At 43.9% G+C, this 14872-nt stretch overlaps 1 protein-coding gene across 1 annotated transcript in view; it reads right to left on the reverse strand.

Annotated features, from left to right (window-relative positions):
- b4galnt4a (beta-1,4-N-acetyl-galactosaminyl transferase 4a) overlaps window positions 1-12966 on the reverse strand; it is a 123586-nt gene extending 110620 nt beyond the window's left edge. Inside the window, exon 1 of the mRNA XM_018664312.1 lies at window positions 11845-12966. Coding sequence (XP_018519828.1) covers window positions 11845-11986 — 142 coding nt within the window. The 5' untranslated portion in view covers window positions 11987-12966. The remainder of the gene's footprint in view (window positions 1-11844) is intronic.
- Window positions 12967-14872: the final 1906 nt, after the last annotated feature.

The following is a 14872-nucleotide window of genomic DNA, read 5'->3' on the forward strand; positions in this document are numbered from 1 at the left end:
TGTTTTTTTTTTTTTTCTTTTTAACGTTAGGGGCACTCAAAGAAAAACAAATTACTCTTGTGTGCGTCCACATCCTGTGTGTGTGTCTGGGCACGCGCATTTCATCTAACAAATGTGTGGGCTGAAAGCAGATTAGTATTAAGAGGCAATATAATCAGTGTTCCTACAATTCTAAGCATAAGAGTGAAATAGGGAGGAGGAGTAAAGGTCTAGGGCCAAGCCACACTATCACTTCTCAATCACTAACTTCAGCTTTTTTAAAGTAGTGAGGTAGAAAGCACTTGACAAAACACTACCTTTTTTGCTCTTTCATTTACCCTTAGGCACACACGCACACACACAAACTTTTGAAGGTCTATGGCGCCACTGCAAATTTTAAACACAATAGGAATCTCCACACTATGCTGAATTTTAAAAAGACGCTTTCACTGCAGCTGTCACTGATACTGACTACCAAAGAAAAAATTCTAATAAGCGCATTTGTGCATTTGTGACAAGCTGCTGTAACAATGAGCATTAACTTGGCAGGCAGAATTAGCAGTTGATGTAATGGCTAATTATTTTGGCACTTTAAATCACAAGAAATAAGTGCATTACATGGGCACTCTTTGTCGTCCCGCTGATTAGGCCTGATTCTATCTAATTGAAAACAACAGAGAAGCTCTGAGATAGCGGTGGCAGAGAACCTGTTATGTAGCTGCACAGAGGGGTTTATTTCAGGGGTGGGGGTGTATGTGTGATGTGGAATGCTGCAGTCCACAGTGTGGTCTGAGGGAGACAAAAGCAGTTAGTCATGCTTTACTGCCAAGTGCACAAAGATATTATGCAAAGGAAAAGCCATGAAAACTAAAACACATGAGCATGACACCATCACAGTAGTATGGTGGATTTATGGAAATGTTTCCTCTTTCACTGTTGAGAACTGTGAAGATGATAACTGTGGCCTTTTGGATGTAGCGTGGTCTCATTGTACGTACAGTATGTAAGCATAATACTTTTGTTAATATTCCAAAAAAAAAAAAAGTTTATGACGAAACTGATGATATATTTAGTTGCAAAGGCATATAACAACATGCCATCTACCCTCACCTTTGCAGTATCTGTATTTTAGTGTTTTTATGCCGTGTAGTCGTTGTTCTTTTTATTGTACTTTTAATGCCCTTTAATGTGTTTGTTATGCTGTAATTTTACTGTGTTTACTGTGTCGTTTTAAAGAACACATTATGCATCCTGCACTTATTTTTTTATGTGTATTTTTACTTTTTGAAGAGAAGAAGAGAGCCAGGGAACAAGTCTTTTGATGTGCAGAGCCAACTGCATTGTTTTTCACGCACAACACAATAGAACTTGAACTTCGGGTCAGTATGAGCAGCGTGCCAACTCATCCCACAAACAAAAACACACACAAGATGGTATAAATTAGGAAAACCATATCTCTTATCTTGGTTTTCTTCTTATGTATATACAAGTATATAAATGTGTATACCATACTATCTCCTATCCATCTAACCCCTCAAACCCACTTTATATGCAGTACATTAGAAATCTTGCTCTATCCTCCAGCACTTAGTAAATACAAGGCCTTGGCTGTTTTCTCTCCATTCCCTGTACTCTGGAACACAATCAGGTGGTCAGGAAAACTGCTAGACCAACGTATTATACCAATTGGCTTGTTGCCAGTCCTCCTATCCTCCCCAGCAATGTAAAAACACCTCATTTCCACCGGTGGGGCGGGTAGCAGCAGCATGTTTGACAGAGAGATAATAGAGTTGTATCGTCTTGCTTTGCTGAGGAAGGTGCATCTTCATGTCAAATGCAGCCAGATGAAAAGCTTGCATTTGTCCCACATCTCATTTGTAGATGTAAAAATGGATGTTTAAAAAAAATAGAGGGTGGGAAAGATGTGTCATTTTATGGAGGAAAGAGGAGGCTGAGAAGCAAGAGGAGAACAAAGATGAGCAACCACGTTTTGAGGGAAATGGAAGATAAGAGGGTTGAGGAGGAGGTGGGCGAAAAAAAAGTGTGGTGACATTAGACATACAATGGCCTCTCTGTCAGACGAGGTTTTAAGAATGTCCTCTCTGTGCCATCATGTAAACGAAGCCGAGAAGCAAAGGAGACAGATGCAAATCTCCCCTGGTGTGTAAAACTAAAGACGTCTGTGCTTCACACAGTTAGTTTCTCACCCTGCTGTCTTTTGGTAAATTCTTTTCAGATAAATAGCCTCTGATGCTGTTGTCACTGTTTTTTTTGGTTCTTATTTGTTGCTGATCTTCTACATTCTTTTATTCTATAGCCTTTAAGTTTGTCATTAATTGCTGCTTTTCAGTGTTCCTGCTGACTTAGCACATCAACAGCAATGCAGCAGAGTGAACAATACAACTGTCCAGGCCATCAGAAAAACAGTATTGCGACAGAGGAGGTCCCTCTGCAAAGAGTGTCTCAAGAGGAACAGTGAGATAAAGAAATAAGTCTGTCTATGAGGTTATGTGTTAAGTGAGGGTCTCATGGTACATGTAGAGTAGTGAAAAATGATGGTTAGCAAAAGATGAGCCTTAAGCTAGAGATCTTGGATATCAGATTTGATACCCTCCCAAACTGGGTCTCGGGAGGTCAGCGTCACTTTCTGCACAGGAAGGAGGAATTTACAGCAGCGCCCTTGGCTGCAGCCATCATCATGTTAGATGGAGAATACTGCCTGATATACAGCACATGTGACAAAGCCAATAGAGACAAAGAAATGGAGCACTGAGATTTAAGAGTGATTTTCCCATTGGTGATTTGATAAACTGGCCCAAACCCAGCCACGTGATTGGTAGAGGTTGAACCTGAAGGTGAGAGAAGTGGCCTTTCCAAGATGTCTAGCCAGGGCAGAGAAAATCTACAGGTGACAAAACCAACATAAAGTGTCGGGCCATCATGTGCTGCCAGTCCAGCTTTAAAGAGCCTTGACGTTGATTCCACAAGTCTCTGCTCTACTGGAGAGATGGAACGCTATTCTTCCAAAAGATATTTCATCATTTTGGTGGAGGAGAGTGCTGCCTAACACCTTGGTAAAAAATCTCCCATGGGTGTTCAGTTAGGTTGAGATCTGGTGAATGCAAGAATCATAAATAATTCACATCATTTTCATACTCATCAAACCACTCAGTGACCTCTCTTGCCCTATGGATGAGGGCATTATCATCCCATTTCTCCACTAATTTTTCAGGTTTTTCCTTTAATTTATCACCTGTCTGTAAGTTGGCCAGTTTAAGGGTTTTTTATTTTTATTTATTTTTTACTTTTGACTGTCTCAAGTTTAAAACATCAACAGCAATGTGGGAGGAAAACTGCAATTTACAGACACTGCAAAATATTCAAGGTGCACCTTCAGTTAGAAATACCTACAATCACTTAAAACCACTTTGCCCTCTGTAAAAGCTTTAGTGCCTCTTCCAGAAACAGTTCCAGTAACTTCAATGTGTTTTTCCTGAATTCTGAGAGGCCACCCACTTGTTATGTTTACTTGAAAACAGTCTGAACTTTCTGTGACAGCCTGCTTTATAACCACCTGCTTGCCTGCAAATATTCCCCACAGCAGTTGTCACAAATAAAAATTAAACCATTAAAAATATAATGTTGTCAGTAAAAGTGACAAGAAAATCTCTTACTGATGAAAACGTCAACAGGAGGAATAAACCAGTGCTTGGGCATGGTACAGGGAATACCAAAACAGGGTATTTAATCACAGTGAATTGCAGAGAAGTTAAACTAATGAAGAAATGTTAAAATTCAGTGCGCGCTGGCAGGGCTCAAAGCAAGTGTGCACAGTTATACAAACACAAACGCAGCTCCAGAGTAAACAGGAAACTTCCCCCTTCTCTTGAATATCTTTCCTCATGACTGCCCACAATGGAAAAAAAGGGAACAGTGTTTGACAGCCCTCAGAGAGCGAAGCCACACTCCTTCACAAAGCGGCTCACATGGTAATCAAGCTGAAGAGCAGGCCTTTGAGACGTAAGACAAAAGGACGACAAAGTGCAGCCCTTGTCCTTGCTCTCCTCTTCAGCCTCCCCAGATACTCCTACGCTTCATAGAGAAAAAAAAAGATAAAGATGGAGGCAAATCAGATGTAAACGACAACTTGAATGGTAGATGAGATGGAAGCACATGGACATGTAGGACAGGATAGAAAACAATGCTGTGATAAAAGATAAAAGAAAAGAAGTCATATATAGCAAGCAATATATACCATTCAGCTCAACTATACGCAAAATGCAAAAACTCTGTCAGCTCAGCAGGGGAGCCACATAAGACCTGCTGTGGAGCAGTGGGGAACCTTACCACCAACACTATCACATTCTAGGTCTTTTCATCCTTTCAGATATATAGCCAGATATAAAGGAGGAGGATTTGGTTTTATCTAAATGGCAGCAAGTGCAAGTGAAAGCACTAAAATGTCTAAGTAAAAAAAAAACAAAAAAACTTCAAACTCTCCCTCTTCACCACCCAAACAAGCTTTCATAAATGGAGATGAATTCCTATTCCACCTCCACATCTGATTCCACAAACGTGTAAATATTCATAAGTGAGCGATGAACAGTGAGAATACCCATGATAGTGATTTCAAAAGAAAACAAAGGTGAAAAGGGAATACAAGTGAAAACTACAGAGAGAGATGCACACAGGGATAGGCAAGCCACGGTCAATTTACTCTCTTGTATCAAGCGTATCCATTTTTATGACTTTTCAACAGAGCTGTAAAAAAAACCACACACAGACACACAAAGCTGATTACAATGCACCCAACATCCCTGTCTCTTCCGTTTCTGAGGCTTGTCTGTCCCTTGTCTCTGTCTCTCTTTGTTGCGAGCCAGCACACCCTTCGAAGAGAGGTGACCTTTTCCATTAACCACCACTACAGAAAGCTCATTCTGAGCAGCAGGGGGAAACGCACAGACACACACACACGCTCTTTGATGATTGATTGAAATACTGCAAGGTCTGGATCACTTACAGTAAGGCAACACCAGAGCTGATACAGCCCCAGCGTTACGTAGAAACCCTATGAAAGAAAATCCTTCTGCAGAGGTGGGGAGTAAAGAGCGGAACTGAGGCCGAGAGCGCGCGGGTGGTGGTGGGGGGGGCTGACAAATCCCATCATGACAAGGATCATGATCGTCTGCAGTCGATACTCCCACCTGACATCTGTCTCTCTCTGGCTCTCCCTCTCGCTCTCCCTGGCTGTTTCTCTTTTCTTAAAACTCGCCACCGACTCACTCACTCCCTCTGCTCTCCCGATTCACACTCCCCTCCTCCTCTGTGTCTCCCAGCAGTGTCCTAGTAAATTGTCCAAATTGTGTGGGTTTTTATGAGTCTCTGCTGAGGAAATTGGTCTTAATTAAATCTTGATGGCATTGTTTAACAGTGTGATTGCGGCATTATTAGACACCCCTGCTGCATAAGCTGGCTACACCTGAACAGCAAACTTCACATGTTGTGCACACATCCAGGTAGGAACCACATTTCCATAAACAAACAGATTATGCACTGATTGTGCTCCGTGAAAAGGGCCGGGTTTATTATGAGTCACAGCCACATCCTCTCCTGATGCTTCCTGCTGCATGTCCCACCTGTTGCGTGAGAAGGGTGTCCTTCTTCTGCCCCCTGTCCCTCCTTCCCCAAATGCTCGTCCACACCCCCACCAACACCACCACCTCCCATTCGCGGGGAGCGTGCCAGCGGGCAGACAGTGCCATCATTCAGCTGCTTCCTCTTCTGCTCGGCTAAACACTGGGGCTAAAGTGCAGACGGCAGCGGGATCGGAGGGGTGGAGGGGGGGGGGGGTGGTGAACGCTCGCAGACACATGCAATAACACACTTGCAGAAAACAAGCATCGCACATACACAATGCCCTCTCTTTTACACTAAATCTCTGTTTCCCTCACTTACTATCTCTCTCTCACACACACACGCAGACACACACACAGACAAATCTCCTGCGGCAAAGCCATGGCAGCAGGCCAGAACTCTCATCTGCATGGGGCAGAGCTGGTACCTTGATGGTGGCTTGTTAGGCAGGCCAACACAAATTTCATTAACCCTGAGGTTAACACACTCTGGACTTGTGTTTTTTTTTTTTCCCAGCTTCTGCTCACCTTTCCAACCCAGCCCTCAGTCCCCACCCCCTTTGTCTCTCAATCTTATATCAACATCTGTGAATCTTAGATGCAACACTTAAGAGTCGTGAAATGCACTGTGGGTATGTGAATGTAACACATCCTGAGTGTGAAATATTTTAGGGCTACTGTAAACAGAAAATGCTACATAACCCAAAGAGAAGAGTGAGAGACTGCACACGTACGTGAGAATGAGCAAATGTACAAACGTGACAGGACAAACAACACAATGTAAGCTAATGTGTGCACACATGAGAAGAGTGTTCAACCCTCTTAATCCTTCTGTTGTCTCCACCTCCACCAGGCAGGTCCTACAGCATCTTAGGCTCATTGAGCAGTGCTGTGCGATTTGTTACGGGGACATCGTTCATCCTCGCTGTGGAATTACCCACAGAGAGAGATTTACTGGGTCGGTCAGATAAGCTGTGGGGCAGATTCATGGTTGAGCCTGTCACAGTCCCTGTTCCCAGCTCCCCAGCAACAAGCTAACAACAGACTGACTGCCACATGCGTATGCTTTTAAGACACAGCCCTTTGAGTGAAATAAGGTGACAAAGCTGTAGTCGCTTCAAAAGAAATGACTAATAATGCAGTTTCTGTATGTGGGTATTGTTATATTTAATAATTTCTTAGTGATTGCAGAGACAGATGCACAGATTATAAGATCCAGTTTTCAATCATCCAGGTTTCTGCAGCAATAACGTCTATACGGGAAATGGAACTACATGCTTGTACAGTATCAGAGATATTACTGTTAAGCCAGTCAAAGAGTTAGGCCCTAAAGAATACAAATCGCCACATTAGTGCAGCTACAATTTCCTAATTCTCTTTTTTTTAGATCTTCTATCTCCATCTGATTAAAAGAGCTCTTCCACAGTGGTAGAGACCCAGCATTCCTAAATGGAGGCAATCTTTAAAAGCCTCAACACCCAGCTGGGTTCACACGTGTCCCTGGTCTAACACGCCCAAACCACTTTGTTGATGCAGACTCGCAGGCTGCACCCACACTGGGCTCTGCGTTCCTTATAAAAGCAGCTAGATTCAACTCTCTCGGAAACACACCTCAGATATACAACACGACTGTCTCGGAAATTGCTTTTTTACCAAGCACATAGGTTGTTTATATCTCTCCTTTTTCTCCCGTTCCTCCCCCTTCCATTAACAAATGTTCCATTTCATCAAAAGGTGCAAGTGGGCACTGAGCAGCTGCATTATTCACAAATCTGAAAAAGGTAACTGACGATATTAATTGTTCCATGAATAAATGATAACATGAAACGGCGCTCTGTGTGTGTGTATTTAAGCACCTACATGCACCATAGTGGTGCCTGTTACAATTTTGCCGCCAGAGTGGTTCTGGCCAAGGTAAAGCTGACCGACCGTGAGAACCACAAGAGCTAAAATTAGGGAAAGTGACATCGGAGGGCATGGTTACCATGACAGCGAGCCAGCCTGAGGGTGTTGCTGCTGAGATGCAACAACAAGCCAAATCCAACTTGATAATGATCTGCAACTATATCCAAGTGTTTGAAAGTGAATGTGTGTGTGTGGTTCTTTAAATCAGCTTTACTTTCCTTTCAAGAGATTTTAATGCCACACAATGACTCTGCGTCCATGAGTTGTGTCTATTTTATTTTTGGTCTTTCACTGGATATTTAACGCATTCAAGCTTCTTCAAAAACCTGTGAAAGCGTTGGTCTTGATGAAATAAATTCTGAAACATCCCAACAGCTCAGCGCCACGCGCTCCTCTCCCATATGTTGTCTCCATGGGCAACCAAGCAGCCAATCTGTCGAGGCCCCTGAGACTTCCCCTCTCCGACTTCCTCCTCATCCCTTCAGAGCGGTGACGGTATGAAGTGCGTGTGTGTATTGTGTGCCATTTTACAAATGTACAGCAAACATGTTTGTGTGTTTGTGTGGGGGTTGGTTGAGTGTATGCATATGTGTGTGTGCTTCCACATGTGTAATCATAGTTAATCAATAGAGGCCTGTATGCAGCAGCCAGCCTCCTCCTCCTCCTCCTCCTCCTCAGTGGACCTGTTGATGCTGGGAAACAGGGGGGCTGTTGTACAACTGGGTGGCCGCATAAATGTGGCACTCATCTAATATGCACCACAGCACTGCCTGCCAACACACTTCCTCATTGAAATTCTGATTAAATAAGGCCAGTCTGGCCAGTGCGCAATCTGAAAACTATTTAATTATACCTTTTTGGCTTTCCCCATCATCACAGTTACAACAGCTACCTTGGCATTTAAGAAAATATAAGAGAATGCCCTAAGAAACACCCACACATTCACAAAAGTTTTTCATTGTACTGTAATTATATTTCTCTGACTGATTGATTCATAAACAAGAGACATGCAGGCTATATAAATGAGAGACAATCATACAAGAAAATAGAGACTGCTACAATACAAATGCACCTTCTATAGGAAGTAACTTTAACTTTTATGGTTTTGTTAAAAATCTCCACTCTGTGCCAAAATAGTATTTTAAGTTCCTTGCTCCTCAAACTACTGTTCACGTGTGCCATCATCTCCCTGAGATTAGATCTCCTTTTCTCTCCCGTCTCCCTTTCTACTCTCAACAAAAATCACACAAAAAAAGGTGAGTGAACTGAATCACCATTCTATCACCAGTCTATCACGCAGCTCCATCCTGTACTGAATAATTTAGCGGCAGAAAATGATGGCCCATTTCAATATGTCTGTGGCTGGCTTAGCGCTCTGAATGATGACAGCTCTGAATCAGAATGACCTGATGACACTTGTGTGCGATTGATTTCTGTGCATACCGACCAAAGCGTGATATTAATGACCACAAATGACTTGTGAGTAATGAAGTGTCTGTCAGCACAAGATGTTGGTATTACCAGCAAACATTCTTATATTCTTATATGAAGCAGGGTCAAGGCAATCAACACCTGAGGAGAGTTTTTCTTTCAATGCAGCACCCAGGTTTTGTCAGACCCTGCACAGTGGGACTTTCCATTAACATTCCATGACCAGATTCCTATATGTCTGTATCTCTAGCAGTATGCATACAAGGACGCAGAGACACATTACTGCGAACTGTAAGGGGCAGTATCAGCTGGTGAATGCAATGTACCAAAAAGGTAGAAGTACCCAAGACAGACAAGAGGAGAGGAAGATGACCGCAAACTGGTGTAAACAAATCATTCAAAAAGATACTGAAAACATCACTAGAAAAAATGTCAATATACAGTATTTGATAAGATTCACGCAATTTGTTTCAGCGACGGCGTCTCCTCCAAGTTCCAGCCCTCTGCTGCCTCATTATGTTGACCCAGTCGACCAATGCAGGAGCATGCCGAGGTGAGCAGAACTAAGTCTGAAACACCTGATAAAACCATCTGCTGTCAACTGTCTCTGACACGCTTCCCAAATCATTATTCACAATTAAGATAGACACAGCCTCAGTGGGCCACTTTATGCCAAGATGTTTATATTTCTCATAAGTCTGCCGCTGGTCATATGCCAATAAGACATTATGTAGTGGATGAAGTACTAGTAGCAATCTGTCTGATACGTGTGCTTCATGGAGAAGAGAATTTGGCCGTGATGAATCTAATTTCCTCCAAAATGGGGGCAAGCCGAATGGAAATTTGACAAATTGTCATTTCATATTCAAATAAGGGAGGACTGAGGCCAAAAATGAAATTACATTATTTCTACCTGCCCCACCTCAGTGCTTAGAATCAATGAAGATTCTCGTGTGGAGAGAATACTACCAGCCTGATATGAATATTTACACACTTCATAGAGCTCCATATCCAGTAATGGCTACATCTCACTTAGAAAACCCTTGGTGCGAGAGGGGACATGTTATTCGTAAGAGGTTAAGTGAGTTGACCTGCTCAGATGCCTGCTAAATGGAAGACAGTCAATTAGACACACAGACCAGCACAGTACAGCATTAACAGCTTCCTTCCTCACCAGACGGCCGCAGCAGACGAGTCGCAGAAAGGCAGACTACAAGCTGAATCCTTAAAAAGGGGAACACAGCAATATCAAAAATATATCAGCGTGCATCGTGCTCTGTGATTTCAGAGAATGAAAAAGAGGGGTTGTCGCGCTCCCGGGCAAGTTCACACAAAATCAGCGGCAGCTTCCGCGGGGCGGGAAAATCGCAAAGGCTTAAAGAAGGCACAGTGCAATGATATGCAGTCTGTTTCTAAAGGAGTGACCTGTTCATGACATCAACTTCAGTGTGAGCACAAGATGTGGATAAAACATCACAACAGCCTGTACAATATAGTGCAATGCAGCACAATAGCCCTAAAATAAATTCTGCTTAGATGAAGCTTACGGTGTCATTTTTTGTTTTCTTCTTTTCTTGACACAGTATAAGAGATGTAATATATACTTCCATCAAACTCACAAGTCATCTATAGTTGCAGCCACTGAACGCAACAAGCCACAGTTACAACTTTGACCCCGCTCCATATGATTCAAGTCTCTCATCATCAGAACACTAAATCTGGTTTGTTGCTGGGAAAACCCCCCACGGCTAGGATCAGAGACAATGAAATGATCCCTGTGCGTCAGTGCACCCTGTGTGTGTGTGTGTGTGTGTGTGTGTGTATGTGTGTGTGTGTGTGTGTGTGTGTGTGCGGGGTGTATACTCTTCAAGGACATTATAATCACTGGGTATCACTTTACGCAGACAGCTGCAAGAGAAAGAGTACACCATCAGCCCATGTCAAATCTGTAGTAGGTGATGGTAGGTTACATCATCCAACACCTTCTATCTGTTTTTTTACATTAATAGTTGTTTTTCCTGTAAAACACTCAGCATCCTCTACTGTTACAGGAGCTGTGCACAGTGGACGAACACAGTCAAGCCCTGGTAATAAGGAGTATCACAGCAGCAGGTGGAGATGTGCCTCCACTCCCCCCCCCTCCATCATCTCCTGCACTGACCACCTCCTAATATTTTCCCAAGTTTGACTGGCATGCCTGTGACCTCTGAAGCCACCTTCCGTGAACAGCCCTTTGATTATTAATGTTGAAGGCGGCGGCCTGGCTTTTCGACCTGGCCCTGAGACCGCGGCGCTCTTTACTTAGCCTGGAGAAGGAAAAGATTGTTAATTTATGAGACACGCTGCCTCTCTGTGTTACTTCTTCTTGTGGCATATCTGGTCCTACCCATCACACCAACCCCTACGGGAGAGCGATCAGCATTTTAAAGTCAGTGGGGCAGTTGTTTTGGGCCACATTTGTCATAAATCCATGCAAGTGGCAATATTTATACAAGGACTTTATGTGTCTGTGGTGTTTATGCTGACACTTATGATCCCCCCCCCCCCCCCCTGTAGGACTTCTGTTATTGTATCTGTTATTATGTCTCTGTGGTGAGTTTATGGTGGTCTTATCATGCTTTATGGGATTATTATCTCCTGTGATGTCACTTTAATATTCCTATAATATTCCTACAGGAGCTCAGTGTACTCAGTGGTGACTTTATAGTGATGTTACACTAGTTTATGGTATTACCTCCTGAGGTATCACTACAGTATTCATAAAGGGGCTGTAAAATATCCTTATAAATGTCTTTAGGGTCTGTTAGTTCTAATCCATCAGAATAAAAGACAAGACTTCTTTCATAAAGTGTAATACAGCAGATGAACAGACAGGGCTGGTCTCAGGAGTGCCTACCTTTTCCGTAGTTGAAGTGGAGTTTGATGGTCTTGCCCTGGTTGATGTGCAGGTAGGTGAACCACACGGCGGAGGTGAGCAGTACCAGCAGAAGCAGGAGCTTGAACTGCTTCCGGATCTTCTTCACGGGGAAGCGCAGCATCCTGGCTCAAACATCCTCCGGTAGCCGCCCCGGTAGATAGTCAAAACGGGTCCGGAAAAAAAAACACACACACACACACACACACGAAGCGGGGGTCGCTTCTGGGCGCTGCTGATGTGTTTTAGTTTGCTGGCTGTAACTGACCACGGGTTACCTCCTCCCGGTCACAGCGACGGCATCCCAGGCAGCCTGCGTGTAAACAGAGGATTTTGTTTGGGGGGGGGGACTACAGCCTTGAAGCGCGTCTCGTTCCCGCGGATCCGCGAGGTGACAGCGACGCCAAACTCGTCGTATCCTCAGATCTGGGTCCAAACACCTCTGTGGCAGTCATCACTTATGAATGAAACCCGGTTTCTGCCTTTTCCCTATGAATAGCGCGGCTTGTAAAAAATAAAAAAAAGCAGGCTTCTCCTGCTGGAGTTTCCAGGCGGCTGGATGGAGGTGGGGGGTGCAGGCAGCAGGAAAAAGGCTGCAGATCAAAAGCCGCTAAGTTCAGTTAAGAGTGTGACCGAGGGAACAAAATAGCAGTCCGGCGTTAATCTACACAAATCCCCTGAAGCTCAAGCCTGTGCTGACACCGCGACGCCTGATTATTTTATCGGCTACTCAAGGATCATCCCCAGCCACGGGTTTAACGCGAAGTATCAAAGAGCGAGAGGAGAAATGTAGTTTCCATGTGGAGAGGTGATCGGACATCTCCACAGAGCTGCAACCCTGAACACTTCCTGCAGAAAGACAGTTTTCCTACAGAACAGATTTAATCTTACCAAATGAGCACAAATGTAATTAAAGGGCCTCTCAGTAGAAGAAGAAAAAAAATATGACACAGGCTACTGCCGGTGAACTGAGTGGCGAGCGTGAAGGTAACCTGATCAGGGAAAGGTTAAGGTGGCAATCAGCCAAAATGTCAGAGCCCCTCTGCGCTCCATCTATTGTTAAATACAGATGAAACCGAGACTCTGGCTTCCGATTGCGGGCAGCGGATTCAGATGGAGCGCGTTTTTATTTAAGTCCCGGGAGAGGAGGGGCGATCAGCTGTCATCCTCGTACTCGGGTGGGTTTGAAGCCCCGCGACGTGTAAACATTAAAGCGACGTATTTAAAAAACTGTGAACGCTCCATTGCAGCGTTAACAGCAAAGGTTTGATCAGAAAACGCTCAAGATTGTGACTGTCCGATCTGAGGTCCAGGGAACAGATGTCCATGTGCTCCGGTTGCTCCTCGTCTCACGGCAGGTGCATTTCACCCCGATTCTCCCCAAAACTATCCCTACCTGCGTTGTCCGAGTCTCCACGCGCACCGTAAACAAAGCCCCCAAATCCGGATGAAACAAACAAACACTGGTGCGTGGTGCTAACGGCGATGCACTGCCTTGTGTTGTTATTCTGTCATGAGCTTTTTTCCCATTAAAACGCCGCAATAGCATCGTCCAACCCGCTTGTCACCGCGCGCGGGGAGAAAAAACAGCAGAGCTCCGGGGAGCGACGCGTCGCAGAGAAACCAGCAACAAGCTGCGATCAAACCAGGAGAGAACATGTTTTTTTGTAGTTGTTGTTGTTGTTTTGCCACAATGAAACACGTTAAGGGTATCTCCTTTCACTGCACACAGCTCAGTACGCCCATCAATTGAGCATCTTAACGGTGCAGGGCAACCTAACCTGGGCAGGGCGGGGGAATGGCAAGCCTGGCGTCCAATTACAAGCCCGCAAATGGCTCCGAGGAGGCGGGATGACGAGGTTCGCTCTCACCATCGCGTGGTACTAGTACGACCCGTCGTCCAATAGCAGAACGCCCAGCCTGAAACTTGTTAAGCTTTCCCATTCTGCCCTTTCCCCTGAATTTAACACACCCACCCCCCACCCCACCCCACGTGTTAATTTGATAAACAGCGATTAGTCAATTAATGAAGAAAACGCTCAAAAATGGAACCACTGTAACATGGGTAATTAACTGAAACGGTACTGTGATAATTGTTAGGTGTAGTTAGAGTTGTGGATACAGTTGAATTTTGTATTTATTTTTTAAAAATTTGTACTTTTTTTTTTCATTCGTTCCCTTACGTCAAACCTCTAAATTCCTCAACTGGAGTATTTCCCATCTGAAATCACCAGGTAATGTTGTATTTGATAGTTTCATTGATTTGACATAATCTAAAATTGATTTCTTCAGCAAAACCTAATGTTCTCCCTGTCTCCTCATACTTAACACGTGAGTTCACTCAGTGTGAGAAGTAGTGGAAAGCATGTAATGCATAAGAGAAAGTGATAAAAAATTATCTTGTATTCATATTTTAGAAATTATTTTAATTTGGAGGATTAAAAAAATCCTGAACTGACTGCAGCTTGTTACACAAGTCGTTACTAATTACACATAATGTGGCCTGTGTGCAGTGTGTGTGTGTGTGCGCGCGTGTGTGTGTGTGCATGTGGTGACACCCAGCAGACGCACTCGGTAAAACGCGCTTGCCTGCCGCCCTCTGGTCAAAGATAAAAGAGCAGTGACTACATCAAGTGAGACAAGTGAGTCTCTGGTCTTCACTAACTTTAAAATTGAAGCAGGTTGGCTGTGTTTGAGTCTCACGAGACAAAATACTCATAGAGAAAAAACAAGTTTATGTGCTTTTTGTATTCCATCTCGCCATCCGCAAAACTACATTTGGATTATTTCCACAGAGCACAGATTTATAGTCATATTCATATGTACTTTGTACACACCCGCACAGTCCCTGAGAAGATATCTGACCAGGAAAGGAAAGTTAAAACACCTGTGGGGGTGAGTCATGGGTATAAAAAAGGGGCCTTTTACATTAACCTCTCGGAACAGGTGTAGCTTTTAACATATCATTCACTTCAGGTTGACAAAATGCATCCAACATGCAGTTTATCCC

Source organism: Lates calcarifer, linkage group LG10 (genome assembly GCF_001640805.2).
Source record: "Lates calcarifer isolate ASB-BC8 linkage group LG10, TLL_Latcal_v3, whole genome shotgun sequence".
Taxonomy (NCBI): domain Eukaryota; kingdom Metazoa; phylum Chordata; class Actinopteri; family Centropomidae; genus Lates; species Lates calcarifer.